Source organism: Pholcus phalangioides, unplaced genomic scaffold (genome assembly GCF_987345545.1).
Source record: "Pholcus phalangioides strain wild (caught in Gottingen) unplaced genomic scaffold, Ppha-v1.0 ptg000004l_1, whole genome shotgun sequence".
Lineage (NCBI taxonomy): Eukaryota > Metazoa > Arthropoda > Arachnida > Araneae > Pholcidae > Pholcus > Pholcus phalangioides.
The window spans coordinates 47451357-47475281 of NW_028301597.1; the positions used below are offsets into that span (position 1 = coordinate 47451357).

Genomic DNA, 23925 nt, shown 5'->3' on the forward strand with positions numbered 1-23925 from the left:
CCAAAAAAGTTTGAAAAAAGCATTTATTGCATTTTGCCTGTACTTCTGTTCTCTAGTGGTGCCTGTTTAATCATGCATGAAAAATTCTAGGCACTAGTATACCAATTTATTTTTTACTGCCATTGTGACGTGGCCCCTGGGATTTGTTGAGCTCTTTAATAGAAGAAATGGAAAAAATCAATAATAATTAGTATTTAATTTTATTTTCCTGTATAAATGCATTTGTAATTTACCTTACCATTTTTCCCTTCACATTGTTTGTGGCTATGTTTGTAAAACTTATTTCAATAATACAGGATACTTAGAAGAAGAAAGATAAAACCAAGACCTCCCATCAGACCAAACCCTTTATCTAGACAGCGGGGAAAGGTCAGTGTTGCTAGTAGCACATGGAGTCTAACAAATGGAGGTAAAAAACTCTTTTCCTTTTATTCAGCATTTATTTGTTTGCTTTCACCATTTTCCATTAGAAAAATTATGCGAAATTAAATAATTGACATTACTTAAATCAATCTGCATCTCTTTCAACTGGATTGGGTACAAAACTTTGCATAGGAAGTACGATTTCACTGGAAAAATTACTCATGTTTAAGGACCATTCCTTCAACTTCAAGACTACCGCATTAGGTCCCGAAGTGTCTATCCTAAAAACTGATCTGTGTATAAGCCAACTTCTTCCCCCCACAATATAGGAACATATTTTTGAACAAAAAAAAATTCAGCTCATATGCGAGTATATAAAATATACGGTTGTTCCAAAATTTCTCTATGTAGGAGGCACATACATGATGCAATCAAACCTGTTTGATGAATCAGTCAAAGTGGACATTTTTTATTGGGAAGTGGAGGAAAATTGTTATATCGAGGATGAGATTAACACAAATGTAAGAACAGAAAAAAGTTTTTTAATCGAGGAATTATATCGAGATCCAAGGTTATAGTAAATTTGTCTAAAAATGAAGCCTTGAAATGCAAATGCCACTTTGGCTGTGGAGATATATGAAGATCAACTTTTCCATGTTGATGACTCAAACCTGGCAACCTTAACCAGTCATTTGACTATGATGCCATTGTGACGATTTTTCAGTCTAAGTATTTAAATTTTAAAAACGAATTAGCTGGAAGAAAAACAAGATTCATCAAAGGACTGGTTATTTGTGGAGATGAAGATTACATCACGGGGACTCAAACCCCGGTCTCTCGCTTGCTGGACGAGTGCTCTACCATCTAAGCTATGGAAGCAGATAGAATATTTCAACCTTGGAGTGTATATATATGTTGAAAGGCACCGTATTGGCAAGTGGAGAGTGTATTGACAATACAATGTATTGACAAGTGGAGAGTGTATTGACAATACAATGTATTGACAAGAGGAGAGGACGTTTCTATATGCATATGGCCAACTGGTTGGCCTTTGTCATTCACGAGCTATTAGTTGATTGTTGATACGGTCCACGTACTGTGCCTTTCAACATATATATACGCTTCAAGGTTGAAATATTCTATCTACTTCCATAGCTTAGATGGTAGAGCACTCGTCCGGCAAGCGAGAGACCGGGGTTCGAGTCCCTGTGGGGGAAGTGATGAATTTTCTTCCTTGTAATCTTCATCTCCACAAATAACCAGTCTTTCGATGAATCTTGTATTGACAAGTGGAGAGGACATTTCTATATAATTAGTAATTATTTGAATTATTAGAACATTTTATAGTCTATTTCTCAGACTCTGTACTGTAATTATGACATACAGTGCCACCTGTTGATCACATTTGTAACTAATTTTCAAACTTCTGTATAAAATTTTTAGGGCTTTCAAAGTAATTAACCACTTTTTTTTTTTTATTCTTCTATCGATCACTGTTTCCAAGTTATTTCATTTTAAAATCGGGAAGTCCTTTTGAGGGACACTCTGTATTTTGACAATAATTTCTCAATATTTTCCCCATTTTTAGAGCTTATGCTCTTTGCGTACGCCTCTGATTGAAAATTGTTACAAGAATTTAAAAAAAAAAAAAAACTTGGGAAAATAAACTCTAGATGTCATTATACAACATATACATTTGAATTGGGTGGGACTGGCATTTCTATTCACTGAATCAAGGAAAATTTTTAATAGGGGTTAATATGAACACAAGTATACATAGAGGAATAGGTAAAATTGTTATATCCGAGTTCTCTATGTTTTTTTCAATATTGCACTGTTTGATTATATTTGCTTAATGGCTTGTAAGTTCTTTTGTAAATTTTTATTTAGCCACTGTTTTTATTATTTAAATTTTTTTTATAGGGAACAGCTAGAAGTTTTTTTTTTCTCACTTTTCCCAAAAATACTATAATTTCTTCAAGTAGACTGTAATACAAGGTTTCCTGAATTTTTATCCTTAAAATTAGTGTGTAGTCTTACACACACACACAAAAAACTTATGTTACCGTAACTATATTTTCATGCAATATTAACCGCATTGTTGCATAGAATATTTGGTTTAGCTAATACAGTCTATCCTGCTTACAACATTCCTACTTAGTGTTTTCCTGCTTGGTACAACTTATTTTTGTGATCCAAACGAATTCTCGTTAAGATTTCCTGTTTAAAGCCTTTTCCAGCTTCCAGTGTTCTTTATGACAGTTTTTGTAAAACGTTATAAGCGGGATCCTACTAGTTTTTCAAAGGGCTTCTGAAGTTTGTTAGTATACCTTCAGTTTATATATTATGTTGAGAGAGACAAATCATTTCATGGATTCTAATTCTTAAGTAATAAATAGTAATAAAAGAGCTCTACCTTGTTAATAAAAAATTCAGCCATATAAAAAAAATTATAAAATGTATTTTTATTCTTTTCTAGCTGAAGTAATCTCATAAGCAGGTGTAATTATATCCTTATTTTATATAGTGTATTTATTTCCTTAATTGATGACTTTTTTACGAACAGAAATAATGCCTCTGCGTGCAGTAGGAAGCCCCAGCTCATTTAGACACACCAGACATGGCTCTATTAGCAGTGATAGGCAGTCAGTGCACTCTGTTTTAGTGCCTCCCGTGAACTTGGAGGCTACAGGAACTTCTACAACACTCACCCCTCAGCAACTTGGAACTATGGGTGAGTTCTAAAAGTTCACACAATCTGATTTCATGCTTTCAATGAAGTGAAATCAGGTTAAAATTCTTTTTTGTAATTTGATTTTCCTTTATTAACAATCGAATAAGCTGCTTATTTACTAAATCTTATTTTCGGAAAGTAAGATTTAGAATTTTTTAAATTAAAAATATTAATGTTAAAATGATCATATCAAATCATTTTACAGATTCTTTGATGTTTGCAAATTTATCACCTTAAAGCCGTAAGTAATATAGAATATATAATAGGCATCGGCAAAGCTCATCTAAACAGTTAAGATAAATGTAAGAGTGGTTCGTTCAGGTTAGGAGGAAACCTTAAATTGTCAAGGGAAAAAATTTTTACTAAAAAAAGTCGGAAATTCAAGAAAATGGCCCATGTTTGTGTGTTCTAAAACCTATAAATTTCTGACAACAGACCTGAGAAATCGTTGTGATTGTCATCTGATCAAAAGCAAAAAAAAAAACCTTCAAAAAGAGAAATAGAGAACAAAAGTTGTGGTAACATCATAAATTTTCACAATCTGTAAATCTAACAATGGAACGCAAAAAACCATAGATACTGTGAGGAGAAACAAGGATTTCGTAAGACCATGTGGAAGAGCTTATTGTTGCGACTTTATCGTAACTGCATACGAAGTGTTTCTGAAACTTATTGTAACTGCACATAATAGAAAGCTAAGCTTACAAAGTATCAGAGGAAAGTCAAGTCAGTATCATCAACTCAAATTATGAGTTGATTATTGAAATGAACATATGGGGCAGTCACCGGGCCTACTGAGAGAAGCTCAATCCAGTCTAAATTTGTGTGCACATTTTTGTTTTTTGTTGCATGCATGTTATCTAATTTTGTTTGTTTTGAATATTGCAAGGAATTTGAATGCATTGTAGAACAGCTGTTGTTCTTTATATTGAGTTGTTTTGGTTTGCTAAAATCTCTTCCCCCCTCTCATTTACACAATATGGAAAGCAATACTTTAAAAATGTTATTTGTTGCAATATTTGAAAAAAAAAAATTACAATCGGACCCATTTATGAGTCCCATTGAATTTAATGAAAATTAATGCTTTTATTTGATTTGGTCCAATGCAAATTGTATAATTGCAATTCTTTGGTTTTTAAAAAGAGTAGCTCTGATTTGATAAGCTTTCCAAAAATAAAATTTCCATTTTTTTATTTAAAAAAATAAATACAGTAGATGCCACTTATATTGGAATCCCGGATAATGTTATCATTCTGGTATTGCTATAATTTTCTCAAAATACCAAATGGACCTATATCATAACATAGGGGGGGGGGGAGATTATGTTTGTGTTATTGATTTTTTCCCCATTCAAATTTTTTTTACATGTTTTGGAGCTAAGGTTGAACCAGATTTATTTTCTCCCTTATCAACCGAGAAGACTATGCATGAGGTTAGAAGATGTCTCCCCACCACCCTTTGTTGAAATAATTTCTGTACTTGTACTCATAATTTCCTGATTGGACAAAGAAAGGTGAAGGCAAACAAAGTAAAAAAAGTCCCTTCAGTTCCTAGTCTGGTTTTTTTTTTTTTTCGTTGATAAAATTTACTGTTTTTAACGAAAAGCTTTCTCAGGGGATCTGTTCTTCTATACATTAAAAAGTCAAAGAAAAAAAGGTGGAATCTCCACTTGATAAGGGAAAAAAATAGTTTTATATAGAGTGGTAAAATAAAAAAAAAGTCAGTTGAATGCACTAGGGAGAAACAATTGAAAAATTTTCACCAGATTTTTGTAACTAAAAAAAAATGGAGCTGTCAAATTATAAAAAAAAATAGTGGGCTTATATCAAGGAAATGAAGACACATGCATGATTCATATCAGGAGATTTCATGACTAATATCACATCAGCGATCAGTCAATCGAATCATTCAGGAATTCTGAATCTTCTAATTACACTAAATTGCTTCTTAATATTTGCCTTAATCTGTTTCCATTTCAGGAAATAGTGAACTGCAGTTTCAAGGTCAAAGTGTTTTTTTTTTTTTTGCATGTGATGTGTGTGTAAATTATTTTTCTGTCTTACAGGAAGCATGGTAGTTTTTATCCTTTTTTTTTATAGAGTGTATGACACTTCTCAATAATTTAATTGATATTAATAGCAATAAATTTTTTCATTTCTTTTCCTTCCTTCCCAAAATTCTATTTGAATTAAGGATACAACTTTTTTTTTTTGAGTTGGTTTTTGCTCTCTTGTGGCCCAAGTTTTTTAACGTCATGATTTTTTTAAACTTCTCATTGCAGGAATGGAAGCTCTTGAAACAGCTATAGCATACTGGGAAGATGCTTTATCTGCTTATCGACCACCACCTGGAGATTTACTTGCTTTAACGGTATGTTTACTCATCTTTTCAGTACAATAAGCTTTTAATCGGTTTAATGCTATGTAATGATCTATTGGTCTATTGTTGCTCATTATTATCAGTGTTCCCCAGTACACATCAAATTTCAATTTTACTCCTAATTTAGTTGAGGAGTAAAAATACTTCTAAATTTCAGATAATTTTTTTGAGTTATTTCTCACGATAAAAAAAATACCCCTCTCTTTTTACAAAAATAACCCTTACAATTTGAGGAGTAAAATCACTCTTCAAAATTATTCCTTCAAATAACACTGATTATGTAAAAGATTGGTGTTTTCTCAATTTTTACACCTGGCACCTTCACACCTTCAGCTTCTGCTCCTTTTGTTGAACTATTTTTATGTACCTATGTGGCTGCAGCACTGTTTTTGAGATATGAAGTACTCGCCGCTGTTGTATGTGGGGGAAAAAGACAGCTGAGGTTATGGTGTTTTTATGCATTTACACTGGATTATGAAAGGATATAACCCCCTTCGGAAGGAAAAAAAAGTAAATGTCTCTCCTTTCCCCAAAAAACATGTACACCACTGAAAGTGCTCCATTAACTTCTATCTCAATTTCTGTTTTTGTTTCTGTCATTGACACTATGTACCCTAACAATGTAGCGGCTTTTCTTTTTTCAAATGGAGTATAAGTGTGGTCGATCGCCATGGGAAATTTATTACGGTATGAATTGTGCACATGTACCTAAGTCTCGGTGCTATCTGGTGTTGTGCATGAATTTTAGTGCTACTAATACTACTTAACCGTACATGCACTTCACATACATTGAATTTCAGCACTACCATCTATTTTCCAAACTATGAGTGAAGCGTTATGATTGAATATTTGTACTGTTGTAGGTCTGTTGCTATCTGTGCAACGTAGCAGCTTTTTTTTTTTTCTTCAAACCAAGCACAACTCAGGTCTATCACCATTTATAAGCGATTTACTACCTAGTGAGTTGTGCCGGAGGTGTAACTGTGTGTGTAACCTAACAGTCTGAGTGCATAAGTAGTGTTGTTTGATTTTCCAGTGCTGCCATCTATATTTCAGAAGGGAAGTAAGTGATGTGTTATGATTGAATTACATTTGTGCTCTTTGTAGGTCTGTTGCTCTCTGTGGCGAGACTTTTTAACGGGGAGATCGGCTCGCATTCACGCCTTGAAGTTGGGAACCACAGAAAACCAACTTCAGCCGACCACCACTATGGCGATGGTGGGGCTCGAACTCGGGTCCTCGCGATGCGAGTCCGTCACTATAACCACTCAACCACCATAGTGGCAACATAGCAGCTACATAATTTCAATTAAAAGTTTCACAGAATAGCAGGGAACCTTCCACTGCCCATGCTGATATAGATCATAATGAGTATAGCCAGGCAGTTCAGGTGAAGTGCGGTAATAGCTTTATTTGCCTATGTTCCACATTTTTGTAAAAATGCCCCTTTTTTGAATTTTCCCCTGCTTTGTCATTCCATGTAAAATCACCCAGCCATGACACCCATAGTCTCAGATTTCAATATATATTTTTTTTATTTGTTGCATTTACCATCCTTATTAACCGTGTGAAATATTATTTGCATATCTTTAAAACTTTTTGAGAAAAAAAATGTTGAAATTTATCAAAAACTGATGCAGATGACTTTTCTGAGGCTCAATTTTTAAGCGGCATTGCTTGAGAAAATAAATCATAACTTTTTCAATTTTCAATATATTCAAATGAAATTTTCACTAAAGTGTTCACAAAAACATACAAAATATGAATAAAAATAATTCATACACTTACATTTGAAATTAACATGCAAAAAAATTATGTAAACTTTGTTTTTGTGGAATTTTTCATTAGAAAAAATAAAAATTTTTAAACATATTTTTAGTCCAGAGGCACAGCAGTTACCAAAACAACTTTTATTTTAAATTTCTCCTAAATATATGTAGTAAAATACTGGAGAAAAAAAAAATAATGGTTTTTCGACCGTTAATATGTTTATTTTGGCTCGCAACACAAAAGTCATTGAAATAAGACTGGATCGCTCCGATTTCAAATCATTCAACTACATACTGAAATGCAACCCATCATCCCAGATTCCAATTATTATTTTTTGTTTATTGCTTCTACCATCCTTGTTGACCATGCAAAATTTCATGTACATATCTCAAAAACTTTTTGAGAAAAAAATGTTTTCTAACCCCATGAATGACGTGTCTAAGGCTAACCATTCAAGCAATATTATTTATGAAAATATATCATAACTTTGCAGACTTTCAATACATTCAAAAGAAATTTTCACTAAAATGCTCACCAAAAATGCAGATTATGAATAGAAAAAATGTAAACCTAAAGGAAAGAAGTCATTTAAATTTAATTTTTCACACTTCTTTTTGGATGCACAGCATGAATTTTCAATTTTTTTAAAATTTAATCCTATTAATATATTAAGAAGACTGTAGAAAAGTAAACATTATTTTGACAGTTAATACATTTGAGTAACAAAACATAATTGTACTTATGTTACTACATTAATTGTATTTGTACATTTTGACTTAATATAATAATTCATGCTTAGCAAAAATAAATTTATATTTTATTTTTCATGTACGCTTATACATTTATTACAGTATTCACTAAATTAAGTTTCATCAGTAGTTAATGCAACAATTAAAAAATTTTAAAATTCAAGGATTAAATGAATTCATGAAATAATTAGAAATGTTAATGTAATGTGTCAAATGGGAGTTGGTGAAAAAAAAGGTTTTTGGTGAATAAAATAATTTTTTAAATTACACCTTCATGTTCAGATTCTTAGAAGTGTTCGAATTCCAAATAATTTATTTCACTTTTAATTGATCTATAAATATTTCTTATGATGCAACAAAGACGAACTTTTACAATCTGATATATTTTTGCATAAAGAATTATTTTGTATTTGATAAATCCAGATAATATTAATCATATATATATAAATGTATTTTTGAAGTTTTTTAACTTAATAATAAAGTTATTTTACCACAACAGTGTTAAATTTTTTTTTAATTACTTTGATTTTTACAGCATATATTCTAATAAATATTTAATGTGCATGATAAATATGAAATGGTTATACTTGTGTGGCAAAAAAATTCTACATTATAATATTTAACACAAGCCTCTATATATTTTTCCCAAGAAATAATTTAAAATTGCTGATAAAAAGCCAGAATATGAGGCATTAAATCACAAAGAATGAAATAATTATCAGCTACAACCAAATTGTTGTAGCTGAGGCAAATGGAAAAGAGTAGAATTGAAAACCTATTGTATATAATGCCTGGTGGTGATTATATTAGATGTGATGTTTCTTGTTGTGATGATAATTGTAAAAAATAATAATAGCTTCTGTGAAGATATAAACTATGGCACACTGGTCTTTGTCCTTCAGAGGGCAGCTGGTGTCATATTTAATTATAAGACTTTACCATCCCAGCAGGTGATGATAAGGTCACTGCTGCTGCTTCATTGAGGGAACTAAAACAAAAGTGTTAGAACTAAACTGCCCCTTCCTCCTCCCCCCCCCCCCCCCATCAGATGATGCAAGTCTCAATTATGATCTTGCTGAAGACAGAATGTGTTCCATAGAGTAGCCTACTCCAGGGTTAGCAAATTTTTCTTATGATAACACAATTTGCATTTGAGCTAAATATTTTATATCATCACTTTGGAATTCAAAGTAAAATGTCAGAAAAGACACTTGAAATTTATAGTGTTAGAAAAGAAACTGGATCTGTCCTAAAAAGTGTTATGCAAAAGTGTAAAATCTGTTACCCATTACATCATTGGACCCATCAGACATCAATCTTTTCATCTTGAGGAGTGGAGCAAGTTCTGTGTGTTACAGTCTACAATCTACTGTGTGTTTAAGCATCATAGAGCTTTTTTCTCAAAGTATGAAATATATCCGAAATAGCAAACTTGTATTTTTCATGTATAAATGAAATAAATGGTTGTACAAAATCAATTCCACGGCAAAAAGTATGCCATGCCTGTAGGGATAGTGAATATAAACATCAATAAATTAGGTGAAGAAACTGAATACTGTGAAGAGATGAACAGTGATAGTAATGTAGAGAAGTAACTTGGAAAAATGTCAATTACTAAACAAGAAGCACTTGAAGAAATAAATTCATCTCTACAGAACATAGAAGAGTCACCAATTAAACTTCATAGGGTAGCTCCACAGTGCAAGTCAAACAGTGCCAAAAAAAAAAGTTGAATCTGCTTGTAGCATTTTAAAATCAAAGGTTTGTAAAGTTTTTGAAGAAGAATTACCAGAAAATGAATCTCAAAGCACACTTAATGAAAATATTAAACAGAAAGCAAATGATATGATTATTTTGATAAAGTTAATTAGAAATAAGACTCAATTTAACCATCACAACAAGGGGAAAACTGCAAATTTTAACTCTGGCCCCTGATTTAGGAAAGGGGAACAAGGAAAAAAATCTGAAGAGTTCAATGTCACTGAATATGCTGTGCGAAAAGCAGGAGAGCTTTTGTAAATGAAAAAGCAAAGATTAGCCATTGTGTTTTTATTATAAAAAGAATCAAATTAATTTTCAAGGATTTTTTTGTAATCTAATTTTTTAATACGAAGGTTTAAATTTTCTTTCCTAGTCATAATCTACATTTTTTTTGTGAGCATTTTAATGGAAATTTCATTTGAATGTATTGAAAATCTGCAAAGTTATGATACATTTTCACAAATAATAGCCTATTGCTTGAATGGGGTTAGCCTAAGAGACGTCATTCGCGAGATTAGAAAACATTTTTTTTCTCAAAAAATTTGAGATATGTACATGAAATTTTGCATGGTCAGCAAGCATGGTAAAAGCAATAAACAAAAAATAATAATTGGAATCCGAGATGATAGGTTGCATTTCAGTATCTAGTTGAATGATTTGAAATCAGAACGATCCAGTCTTATTTTGATGAATTTTGTGTTGCAAGCCAGAATAAACATACTAACGGTCAAAAAACCATTATTTTTTTTCTCCAGTATTTACTTCATATATTTAGGAGAAATTCAAAGTAAAAGTTGTTTTGGTAACTGCTGTGCCTCTGGTCTAAAAATATGTTTAAAAATTTGTATTTTTTCTAACGAAAAATTCTACAAAAACAAAGTTTACATAATTGTTTTGCATGTAAATTTCAAATTTAAGTGTATGAATTATTTTTTATGTTTTTGTGAACACTTTAGTGAAAATTTCACTTCAATATATTGAAAATTGAAAAAATTATGATTTATTTTCTCAAGCAATGCCACTTAAAAATTGAGCCTCGGAAAAGTCACCTGCATCAGTTTTTGTTAAATTTCAACATTTTTTTTCTCAAAATTTTTTAGAAATATGCAAATAATATTTCACACGGTTAATAAGGATAGTAAAAGTAACAAATAAAAAAAAAATCATTGAAATCTGAGACTATGGGTGTCATTTTGTCATTTTGCCGGGTGATTTGAAATGGAATGACTCCTGCCATAAACCCTTATTTAAACACTTTTTTATTATAATTCGTCATTTTTATTATAGTTCATTCATGAATTTCTTAGGCCTTATTGTGTGTAACTTGGATATTTTAGGCATTAAGAACTTCAAAACTATCGCTCGTTTTAGACATTTCATTTCTTAGCATTCATTCTTTTCAGAAAGCCTGCCAGCTCAATTTGAATAAGTGTTTAAGAGATAGACATCTGACTAAATAGTTTTGTCAATCACAGGAATGACAAAGAATTCTCATCTGTGTTATTCATATAGTTTCCAAATAGCAATCAACTTACTGTAAAACTTGCATTGATATTATATAAAGAGTTATTATTAAAATATAATTACAATTGTTTATTAATTATTCTTTAATTTTAGCTAGCATTATTTTGTATGTTAGCTAATTATGTATTTAGCATTTCATTAAATCTCCTCTAACATAAGCTCTTGAAGGACCACAAATGCTTCTTTAGCATGATGGTATCAACTTAGCTTGACTAATAATGCAGTTATTATAAACTAATATGGAACAATAAATAAGGGTAGCCAATGTTTGGATCCTTAAGAGCTTAGTTTTTGGTTATTTTTCCTTTTTTTTATTAATTATAAATGCCTCTTTTATTTTTGTGCCTTATGCAGTGGAACTTCGGACAATGAGTGGTTTGGTTAACAAGCAATTCGCATAACAAGCAAAAACTAATTTTGAATTCAGAACAAATTTTGATTAAATTAATGAGCGATGATTTGCATTACGAGCAAAAATTTAGTGTTTTGGTTATTTGTTTTCGCATTATGACAACTGAAATGATGGTTTTTCGCTTTCGTCCACACACGTGCTATGAAATTGTGGATAATATTCTCACTTACAGTCTTTGGTCAGCGTGCCTAAACTCAAAAAATGAACACCCGCACGAACGTGACTGTTTACGATAGGAAACTAGATTTAGCATTGTAACCATGCGTATGTGTGCTTGAAGTTTTTTTTTAATTCTGATTGTAGAAAACTGTGGGCTGATTGCATTATTGAATGTGACTTTGAGAGGTTATCTCATGAACAAGGGCCACCATTTCTGAAGAGATTGGGTCCTTGGGGAAAACCATGGGACTGGAGGTGCATGAGCCAGACATTTAGAAACTAGTGAAGAAACATGGTCATATCCACAGACGAACTGGTGAATTTCCATTGCTGCAATAGCAAGAATTTACGCATGCGATCTCATCTGAGGATCCTGTAAGCTTGTTAACCAAAGTTCCACTGTATTCGGGTCTCTAATAATGTGTAAAATATCAGGATGTTTATGTAAATAAATATATTTATAAAATAGTTGCACATTTTTCAAGGTTCTGTTTAAATTTCTGTTTATTGCCATAATAAGCAAGGTTTAAGTGGAAGTTTGAGGTATGTTGATTACTGTATAAGCTTATTTTTTCGGTAATAACATTTCATGAAAGTTCGTAACATAGTGGATAAAAAATTGTACCGTTGCATCTCACAACTTGACGTCCCACAATATAGCGATCGAATCCCTTGTAATTATGCATGCATAAAATTTCCTGATAAACTGATATAAAAAACATTGTCCAGCGATTTGACATAAGTTGTATGATGGATTAATGGGGAATTGTAGGTTAGCACTGTAAAAATAAATACACAAGTTAAGTTTTATCTAAGGATGGATTTCATTTACAAATTTTTCTCCCAATTTTTGTGTCTAACAGAAAAAAAAACACTTGCATGTGTGTATGCATGACAATTATTTATGTAAAATTTTCTTAATCATCTTGCTTTAAAAAAAAAACTTTACAGAAATTTCTCATAATATTCTGAATACAAAAAATTTATAGAAATATACAAAATATATTTTGTTTTGGGTCTTTTTCCAAAATTTCATTAAAAAAAGAAATATATAAGAAAGGATTTGGGGAAAGTTGACTCACAAATTTCTGTACAGTTTCTTCCCTCTCTCACCTGTAATTTCAAGTGCTTCACACTTTTTATTTCTAAAATTATTTAGGACGCTGAGGAAGGTAAATTCACTCACATGCTGGAAAAAATCTTGGATGAAGCCTACAAACTACAAGAGCACTGCAGTCATCTGTTCCTGAATGAAAGTTCTGTACTTTTCAAGGAAGATTCTGTATCCGTAGCTTCATCTCGTTTTGACAAGCAGTCACAGTCAGATCGCAGGACTTTTACAAGCATGTCATCTGTGGAAAGCTTTGTTTCTGCTCAGGCCGAGGTATATTAACTTTAGAGCTCCTACAGAGATGCTGTGTCATAATAATATTGGAGCACATTTCCATTGCAATAACACTCTTACAATGCATGCGAGTAATCAATCTATATCAAAATTGTAGTAACCATGTGAATGATTTTTCAGCTGAAGATATCAAGTTTTTCTTTTGACATTTATATATTTATGAATAGAAGTAAAAGTTTCTTTTTTTAAATTTCAACATTACAGATTGCAGATCTTAGTGATTTTGAAGATTTTACAGAACTTAACATAGATTTGAAGGAATTAGCTTTTTATCAAACAGCTCTGAAAAAGTATGAAGAGGGATTTATCCAGATTCGTCTGTTAAGGTAAAAATGAGTATCATTCATTTTTAATTAAATTTTGTTTAATTATTGGTTTCTGAAAAATTAAAACATTTTTTCAGAAGGGAACCAAAAGTGAATTACCCCATGGGTGTGGGGGAGGATCTATAAAATATTTGTTGGTGGGTTTTTTTGTTTAATGTTATGTCTTGTTAAGTTGTTACTGGATTTTTATTTTCTAATTTTGTCGCCTGATCATCTTTTGATAACATCTTTTTTTGCATATCTTTATGTAGTAAAACCTCTTTTTTGTGGACACGGGATAAAAAATATTTTGTTCATAAAAGAGGAGTGATTGTTAATCAAGGGTTTGAAAAGAATACTTTTATTATACACTGGGAAATTGTTGTTAGGCCCTAAAAGAGGGGTGTTGATTAAGAGGGGATTTTCTGTACCATCAATGACGAGAGACTGCTCACTCTTAATTATTTATCAAGGTCTGCGTTTGAACCTAACTCCAATGTGCAAACATGTTTTGTTTGTTTTTAATTCAATGATGACAACTTTACACCAGTATACACTACTGTTACTACAGCAATTTGCTATAGATATTATTGGGTTGGAAATCTTTCTCTCTGGAGAAAAGCCATGTTATACTTCCATCTTCGACTTGAACATGGATGGGACTTTCAACTAGGGCATATTGAGAAGGCTCAATCTATCTGTGGTCACCTCAGGTTTAATAGGAGAAAGAACTTTCCTTTGCCAATATACTTTGGGATTTAACCTCTGCGCCTGACCATAGCCTTCATGGTCGTAGACGAGCATCTTACCTCTCGTATGTGCTACTGACTTTCTTTCAAATCTAGCTCAACTCTGATCTATTTCTTTGAGCAATTTACTACCAAATGAGTTCTGTCAAAAGTGTGAATGTGCACTTGTCTGAGTGCATTACTAGTGTTCTCTTTGAATTTTTAGTACTGCCAGCTCTTTTTCAAACAATGAGTGAAGTGCAATTGTTAAATATTTGTATCATTGTAGGTCTGTTGGTTCTTGTGGTGAGAGTATATTCTACTGATTAGTAACCATTTATGTATATACAGTAAACCTCTTGTTGTATTGTACATGTTCGGAGACGAAGTAAAAGCCCATCATAACAGATATTTCCCCCCCCCCCAGCTTTATTCAATTTTTAGTATTACTTAAATTAATGGTGGTTATAATAAAACGCATAAAATATCTGAATGTTTGTTATAGTGAGACGTAATGTAGCAAGAAGCTATATACTGTATTTATTTTGTGCATACATGATGTAATTCTCAAGTTCTTAAAAAGAATCATTGATCATTTATTATGTTGCAGAATCTAATTTTGATTTTAATTTTTACAGAACAGAGATGGTTAACTGCCAAACAAATATGGAGTTCATAGCAAAAGTGTATTGTCTACGCAAAGCATTTGATGTAAATTTTTTTCACTTTGAACCTTATACAAATAGAAAATATTCAAATTTATGATCAATCAATTATTAAAAGTCTCAATATTACATTAAAAATATTTCTCTGAATCAATTTTTTTTTGCATATTATTATAGCTATTACAATGTTCAAAAATTTCTGAGACTTATTTTATTACAGAAAAATGAATACAGATAGAACCTGTTTTTATTTGGTGTTCCTTTCGAAGTAACTACCCAGTGCAATTATGCATTTTTGCCATTGTTCATATCATACAAGGATGTTAATGCTCCTCTCTTAAATTTTGAGCTGTTTTTCTGTAAAAAGATTATTTTTTTTATTAGTAAAAAATAATGGCGTTAAAAAATTGCATAAAAATTGAGGGAGTATGTTCACCCCTCATTGAAATTTGGAGTAGTAAAATTGACATTTTTTTTTAGTGGCAAACACTTGCAGATTGCAAGCCTTTTTTTTGTCACCCTACAGTTCCTTTGTTGCTGCTCTCTACACTTCTTTGGAACCTGAGAATTGTTGTTCCTTAAGCAAATTCTTTATCCAAGAAAAAAAAGAGAAAGTCACATATGGGAGCAAGATCAGAGAAATAAGCTGGCTTTGTTAGTGTCAGAATGTGGTGTTTTGGCAGGTAATCTGACACCCGGAGGGACCTGTGAGTCAAACGTCTGCATGATTCTATGAGATGCAAGTGACAAAATCTTTGGAAGGCCAAGTCATGGGTACTCCATCGTGACAATGTGCAGAGTCACGGGTCCCTTCTGGTGTCAGATTACCTCTCTGGCAAAACACCACATTCCAATACTTCTACAACCAGCATATTCCTCCCAATCTTGTCCCGTGTGATCTTTTCCTTTTTCCTCTTATAAAGAATTTGATTTGCTCAAGATATAACGATTTTAATGTACTGAAGAATTGCCGCATCGAAGACACAAAGCTGTAGGAAAAAAAGGCTTGCAATCAACATTTTCATCTTTGTATGAACGAGGGGGAAAAACAAAGGGCGTAATTGCACGGGGTAGTTACTTTGAAGAAAACTTCAAATAAACAGGTTCTATCTGTATTCATTCTTCCGTAATAAAATAAGTCTAGAAAATTTTTGAATGTAGTGGTATATCCATTCTATTGTTGACTGCACTTGGTATTTTAATTTTTAAATTTTGTGAATGCAGCATTAAGTATTATACATATTTGTTTTAATGAGGCCGACAGAAATGAATAGATTTAATTCATAGATGGTTTTTTATCAACATTGCTGCATACAAATTGCTAATAGTTAAGCACAGTGTCTGTCACTGATTACATCATTATTAACTTTCTAGTTTGTCCATGATTGACAAATTTGACACATTTGGCAGGATTGACAAAAATAATCCAGTACTTTCTAAAAAAATAATACAAATGTGAATAAAAGATCTCAATGCTCAACTTATTATTTTCCAGTTTCTAATGGTTAGCAGCACCACAAGAAAGTGGTTCTTTGATGCTGGAAACAAAATTCTTGCTCGACTAATGGCATTTAGTGAAAAAGTGAGCTTTTATTTCTGTATTTAAACATTATTTATTGCACTATTATTCTGTTATATTTTAAATTAGTTTTAAAAAAAATCGTAACTTTTGAACTAAATTAGGCAATGAAATACGTGAGAATTTCAAGGGTAAGGACCAATTGGTTATAAAAAAACTAAATGAAAGGAAAAAATATGTATTGATGATTCCCTGCACATATGTTACCCCACTATTTTTCTACCCTTTTCAAACCTTCTACTTCTAATCTCCTGTCCAGTTAGTTCATTCTGTGATAAATGAAGCAGTGTACAATGAAAAAAAAAATTAGGAGCAATTTCATAAAAGAATATTTTAAGAAAGACTTTTTGGAACACATAAACTGAGTAGCCACTTTATTATGACCGCAGAATAGGCCGGTAAATGTGTAGTCAGGTGAAAAATGTAGTCAGAGATCTTTCGAGACAGCCTTCGATTAAGGTCTTAACTGTACATGCACCTGGTATGCATTCGTCTGCAAAATTTCCATGGAATTGGGACATGCCTGAATGTAGAAATGGATTACCTTTTGGGTTTGATAATACGATTAAATACTCGACGTTTGGGTTTACCCAAAGTTCAATTTGGGGTAAAAATTCAATTTTAATTTTGGGTAAACCCAAACGTTGAGTATTTAATCGTATTATGCCTGAATGTGCATGCACGTGTTGTGAAGCTAACATTAATTTTTTTTTCTGTCGGAGGACCCGTCTTACGAGCCAACAAGAGAGGTAACACGGTTACCTATTAACAAGTATAATTTACGGCCAAGAAGACATGCATCGGTTGTTTCACCGACATCTAATAATCGATACAATTTACGCCCAAGAAGACAAGTGTCAACTGTTTCATCCTTTTTTCCGGCGGGTGTGAATGAAATGGAGATGCCGGACATAGACGTCAATTTATATCTTATTACAGCTTGATTGCCGAGATTGTTATATTCGAGATTGGATAAACTCACTTCCAGATTCTATCACATACAAGACAAAAATTATTCTATGATTATTTATATAAGGACTATTACGATTACGGACTGATTATCTGTGGATGATGCTATATGATCACAATTTGTACGATTATTCATTCCAGATTATTTATTGTATATATGTATATCATTGTTATTTTCACATAAATTAATAAATTTCCGGATACACCCATCCCCCGGGAAAGCTTCGATGTCTCTCTGAGATGGGAAGCGGGGTGTGTCCAGTCCTTCAATGTTCAATGTGTAATGCACTTGTTATGTGCAGTGCTACTGTTGGAGGTTCAACAGGAAGATTCTCAATAAGGAAAATTTATTAAATCATAAAAATCGACTGATATTTAATACATCTATGTAAGGAGGATGATTCTACATGACCGTCCTTGTCTACAACACACAAGCACACACATATAAAAACAGATAGAGTAAAAGGGGGAAAAAAGAGGAACAAACTAAAGTGTGTGTGCGTGGGTGGCCTCTTCTTGGAACGTTGTCTGGGAGAGAGGTCCCATTCTGGGTGGTTTATCCTTCAGCTACCTCTGCCATCAATTTTTCTAACTATGAGTGAAGTCTAATGATTGAATAATTGTACTGTTGTAGGTCTGTTGCTCTGTGATGAAACTTTAACGGGGAGATCGGCTCGTATTCATACTGCAAAGTTGGGAACCACAGAAACTCAATTTCAGCAGACCACTTTTTTTTAAATGAAGATATGCAGCAATTTGCTGCACTGTTACCATTCTGTTGTCTTTTACAGGTCTATAGATTGTTCCATCCAAACATTCATTAGTCAGTGACCACAAGTTGCACGTTGAGACCAAATTTTATGCCTGACAGTTCATTTTCTTAAAACTGTCAGGTGGTCATAATAAAGTGGCTCCTCAGTGTATGTTATTAAATTGAAATTACGCCTATTTGTTTTTTTAAATTAATTAATTTTCTTGACTATGTTCTTCTACAGGATCCAGCTGAAAGTCTTCGTGCATATGAAAACCTGGTTGATTTTCCAAAAGATGAAGACAATTGGGCGAAAATGACAGAGGAACTCATAAGCAGAGGAGTAAGTTCTTTCTTCTCCTCAATATTTTTCATTAGCATAGCATCGATTGTAAATGTTATCAAGGGCTAAAAGCTCTTTGCTATTTCTGTTTTAGGCATTGATATTGGGAAAATTCAGTATTGATTCTTTTTATTGCACATTCTTGCCGTCTTTTTTAATTTGCATATTTTAGCAAGTTAATGCACTCTTGATAAATATTGATTGAGGATAATCCATAATTTTTAACTTTTGAATACATGCTATTTTTTTATACCCTTGTAACAGATTAATAGAAATATTTGTCTTTTATAGGTCAAAGATTTCACATTTTATGACATAGTTATTGATTTTATAATATTGGACGCTTTTGAGGATTTGGAACGACCTCCGTCCTCAGTCTTAGCTGTGATCCAAAACAGGTGGCTTTCAATGGGATTCAAAGAGACAGTAAGAAATTTGTTTTTAAAATTAGATACATTTTGCACCAAAGGAGCTTGTTAAAAATCATTTGCTCTTTGAAATAACTCTTATTTTTTTAATGACATAAGTAATCAATTACATCAAATATTTCTGATTCATCATTGTTGCAGATACATTTCATATAAAATTTAGCATGTGTTATGAGAGACTGTCCATGTTCAATGTACTCGTGATTATTTTCCAAAGCTTGGATTTTGCATGAGGAAAAAAATTACATTGACACAAACATAGCAGTTTTTTTGTATATTTTATGTAGGAAATTTTCATTATATTTGTTAAAATGTTGACTCATGAATATATCTTAGCTTAGAATGTGTCATAATTTTTTAAAATGTTTCATTTTTCTGTAGATTGAAAATCATTAATAAATCATTCTCATACCACTAACTTGAAAGAGAAGGGGCATTTCAAATGAATTTTTTTAATTATGACAATTCATTTTATTTTCAGCTGTGACCAAGCTAAACTAATAAACTGTATTACTTGATTCCCTTTTATAATTTAAAGTGTTCATTCCAATTTTTTAGTTATATAATATGGAAGGCAGGCATGATATGGAATACCTAAGTCAGGTGGCAGCACCAGTATAACACGAATCAAGCCTAACTCTACCAACATAAATATGTTAGGGCTACACACACACACACAACACATTCCTGCTTGTAAACTAATTTGTTCGAAATTACCCAGAAGAATGTTTACAAGGTGCATGCGCTATTTTAAGTAGTGGCCACTGTGGAGGTCATAGTGATGGACTCGCATCATAGTGAGGATCCCATATTCAAGCCCCACCATCGCCACAGTAGTGGTTGACTGAAGTGGGTTTCTGTGGTTCCCAACTTTGAGGTGCATGTGCAAGCCGATCTCCTGGTTAAAAAGTGCCATTACAGAGAGCAACAGACTTACAACAGTAAAATCTTCGATCATTACACTTCACTCATGGTTACAAAAATTGATGCCATATGGCAGCACTACACAGAAACAGACTTTACATTAGGTTCACAGCACGTACATACACATTCCGGCATGTACCAATTCATTAGAAGCTGTGGTGTACCGATCTGAAGAAAGATTGCGATGCGTGAGACTGTTTGTTAGAAAAGGATTATGACGTCATGCAGACTGACTTTATTTTTTGTATTCGGTTCTTTTGCCATTATGCTAATTTTTACAGTGTGGTTGCAAAGTATATAAGAGAACTAATCCTGTATTTTTTACTCGATTTTTGTCTTTGTACTAGCGCTGGTCATGTTATTCAACAAATAATTTTTAATGTTTTTAACAATTTACAACTATTTAATTAATTTTTTTATTAATGAAATTTATGTTCTTAGTTTGAATAAAAGAAACCTTCTAAATATTAAAAATTATGGAGTCGTAGAGTGCTGCATTTTCGCTTCAAAGCTCTGCAGAGGAATATGAACGACGTGCATGTGGAGTTTAGTAGCCACTATTTTAAGTAGTAGTAGTTTTATAATACTGATTATGAAATATTCTGCCCTGTTTTCTAATAGACTAGAGAAGGAACATAAAGAATGGTTGTAAAGGCTCTGATTGTTATAAGAGTAGGCTTAAGATACTTTAATACGATTAAATAATCAACGTTTGGGTGTACCCAAAATTCCAAAACGAACATGGCTATACGCGTTTTAGAACTATATGAAGTTCCTTCATCAGTAGCAGAAACAAAGAAGAAAGAAAATATTGAAAAAACTCCTTATAGCAGGAGGTACTTGCTGTTGTAGACAAGAGTCAAATTCAAAATGAACCGGCAACAAAAGAGTAGAAGGACGGAAAAAAGAAAAATGGCGGAGCCAATCGCAACCGAGAACGTGATAGTGATGCTGATGGAGAAGAATGCGTGCATGTAGTTTTTGTGCATTTAGTGCATGTTTTGAAACAAACGCTAACATTGACCATATTCTAAATACTCTCAATTCCATTGACCCTTACATTCAATTCACTATAGAGGAAGAAAACAATAACCAAATTGCATTCCTGGACGTATTGGTCACTCGCCATGAACAAACTTTCTCTACCACTGTATTTCGCAAACCGTTTTCTGTTTCTCTACCCCCTCACAACCTCTCTACGCATCCTCCGTCACAAAAGTATGCCTCGTTCTACACATACGTGAAGCGAGCCATTAATATCTGCTCTTCGCCGACGTTACTCGATGCTGAACTGAATATCCTTAAAGCAGTAGCAGTCAATCGTGACTACCGTAGCTCTCTCATTGATAATCTACACAACAAACTGATTAAAAACACTTCTAAAACCAAGCCTAAACCTGAACACACCAAAACTTGATCAATTTGCCTTTCTTCCCAAAAGCCAGCCAACGTGTCGCTAAAATCCTTCAAAAATACAATTTTTCTGTGGTTTTCACACCCCCCCCCCCCCCGTCAATAAACTTCGTTGCTCTCAAACTAAAAGATCCCATTGACGCACTCAACAACTGAGGCATCTACAGCATTTCATGTCAATGCAGATTATCTATGCCAAACTAAACGTGCCCTAAAATACCGTTCAAATGAGCATAGAAGATGCGTAAGCAACCAAGACTTTAACCGCTCATCCATAGCCCAACACTGCTGGTCCTTTGACCATAAATTTGACTTCTCTTTTGCCAAAATCATCTAAAAATGTCCCTCACCGTCTGACTTGATTTCTTCGAATCATTCCACATCAACAAAAACACAAACCAGTTGGTCAATGACCTATCTAGCACACCACCCTTCTCAAAAATCTGGCAACAGTTTCTACAATAATTATTCTTCTCCATCATTATCACATTCTCAGTTGCGATTGGCTCTGCCATTTTTCTTTTTTCCATCCTCTTGCTTGCAATACTCTTTTGTTGCCGGTTCATTTTGAATTTGACTCTTGTCTACAACAGCGAGTAACTCTCACTATAAGGAGTTTTTTCAATATTTTCTTTCTTCTTTGTTTCTGCTACTGATGAAGGAACTTCATATAGTTCTGAAATGTGTATAGCCGTATTTGTTTTGGAATTTTGGGTACACCCAAACGTCGATTATTTAATCGTATTATCAAACCCAAAAGGTAATACATTTCTATTTAAGATACTTTATTGTGTTGAAGATGATAAATGAACAATGTTGCTGAGGTTGTTGAAAACAGCTATCAACAAATATAATACACATACACTGTAATTTAACAAAAATTAAATTGCATGGTAACAAATCTTTGACACAAGGGCGAAAAATATAGGTATGACAGTTGTGATGCTCTGAATGTTCTGGTTTCATAGCTAAACTAATGTTTGATTCATAGGTTTTTTATCGTATCAAATGAGATATGTAGTTTTGCACATGCTTTCAAGCAATTTAATTTTTCATAATTTCATTTGTAATTTTGCATATTTATAAATTTATTATGTAATTTTATTTATTTTTATTTTTTTCAGGCTTTGACTACAGCCATTTGGTCTGTCTTCAAATCTAAAAGAAGAATGTTAAAGGTAAGTTTCACAATTTAATCTTTCTTTATTCATAGAAATTTGAGATTAATCTTCACTGTGGAAAACTTGGTCATCTGTTTTTTTGTAATTTCTCTTTTTTTCTTTCTTTTTTTTCATTCAGCATCTTTTTTCTTTCTTTTTTTTCATCTGAGACCTTAATTCAAAATCGCTTCTTCCCTCTCTTTCAAGTACATCAAACCCTCTATTCAACAAGCAAATGGGGGTTGAAGAAATACCAGTTAAATTTGCCATACTTATTAGAGTCTGCTCATCTTAGTTAACAATAAAGATTGTTATGAAGTCACTTTATTGCAATTTTTTCTGTTAATTAGGATGAGCGAAGTCCCTTTATAGGAACTAATTAAATCTACTCATAAGGGGAAATCACAGGAAGGAAAAGACCTCATAAACGGTTAAAATTTTAACTGCAAACACACACATCAAAAGAAAATATTCATAATATGGGTGACTTTCATAAATTGTTTTCCTTTATTTCTTCCACTTTTACTTTTATTCATTAACTTTGTGAATCATTTTTTTTAATTATAAGTTTTCTCCTCCAAGACTGTATTTCAAACTTTAAAAAAGATATTTATACATGTTAAACTGAGATCCACAATCTAATTGTGGATCTAATTGTGTTGTTCTTGTGTATTGAAACTTGTTTTAGTTGGTGTATATCTGGTCACAAAAATCTCTAAAAATATCAGTACAAATAAAGCTCATAAAAAAAATCACATATTGAGACATTATTATAATATATATAATAATTACTGTGAATATAATTATTATACATATTATCTTCAGCACATATTTAGCTCTAAATGTGATATTTGATATTCTGGAAAAAAAAAAATATATCAAGAAACATGCAAAAAAAATTTAATTTAATTAACATAAAAATTGTGCAAATGAATTCTTATGGCTATGAGTTTTTATCAAGTCTTTATTCACTCTGTAAGAGAACCATTTAATGTAAAATTATAAATGTTCACATTTTCTTTTTTTCAAACAAATGTTGAAATTTCAGTTTGATTTTTCCATAGTTTTCTGATGGTTTCATCGGCCATTTTTATGATGTATCTGAGCAGCTGACACCTGTGCTCGTTTGGGGATTTCTCGGACCGAATGAAAAACTGAAAGAAATATGTTCCTCTTTCAAGGTAAAAAAATACAATGTGATTAAAGAAAAAGCAAAAATTCAGTCTTTTCTAGTCTCAGTCAAAAAGTTTGAAAACTGAAATATATGATATGCGAGTATAATCAACAAATAAATGAATAGACCCTGATATATCAAACTCTGATTAAATTAATTTTTTCAAGTCCCTCTGCATGGGTTTGTTTTAATCTCCAGAGCTGCCCTTAAGGGTGTGCGACGGTGTAGTT

The 23925-nt window shown here is 32.4% G+C and overlaps 1 protein-coding gene across 2 annotated transcripts in view; it reads left to right on the plus strand.

Annotated features, from left to right (window-relative positions):
- Positions 1–23925, plus strand: part of Miga (mitoguardin) — a 32052-nt gene that overhangs the window by 3056 nt on the left and 5071 nt on the right. For both annotated transcript variants that reach the window (XM_089231614.1, XM_089231615.1), the window contains exons 3-13: positions 297–409; positions 2930–3097; positions 5379–5467; positions 13011–13235; positions 13461–13582; positions 14928–15000; positions 16450–16536; positions 18498–18596; positions 18888–19022; positions 22486–22539; positions 23586–23702. In XM_089231614.1, coding sequence (XP_089087740.1) covers positions 297–409; positions 2930–3097; positions 5379–5467; positions 13011–13235; positions 13461–13582; positions 14928–15000; positions 16450–16536; positions 18498–18596; positions 18888–19022; positions 22486–22539; positions 23586–23702 — 1282 coding nt within the window. The remainder of the gene's footprint in view (positions 1–296; positions 410–2929; positions 3098–5378; positions 5468–13010; positions 13236–13460; positions 13583–14927; positions 15001–16449; positions 16537–18497; positions 18597–18887; positions 19023–22485; positions 22540–23585; positions 23703–23925) is intronic.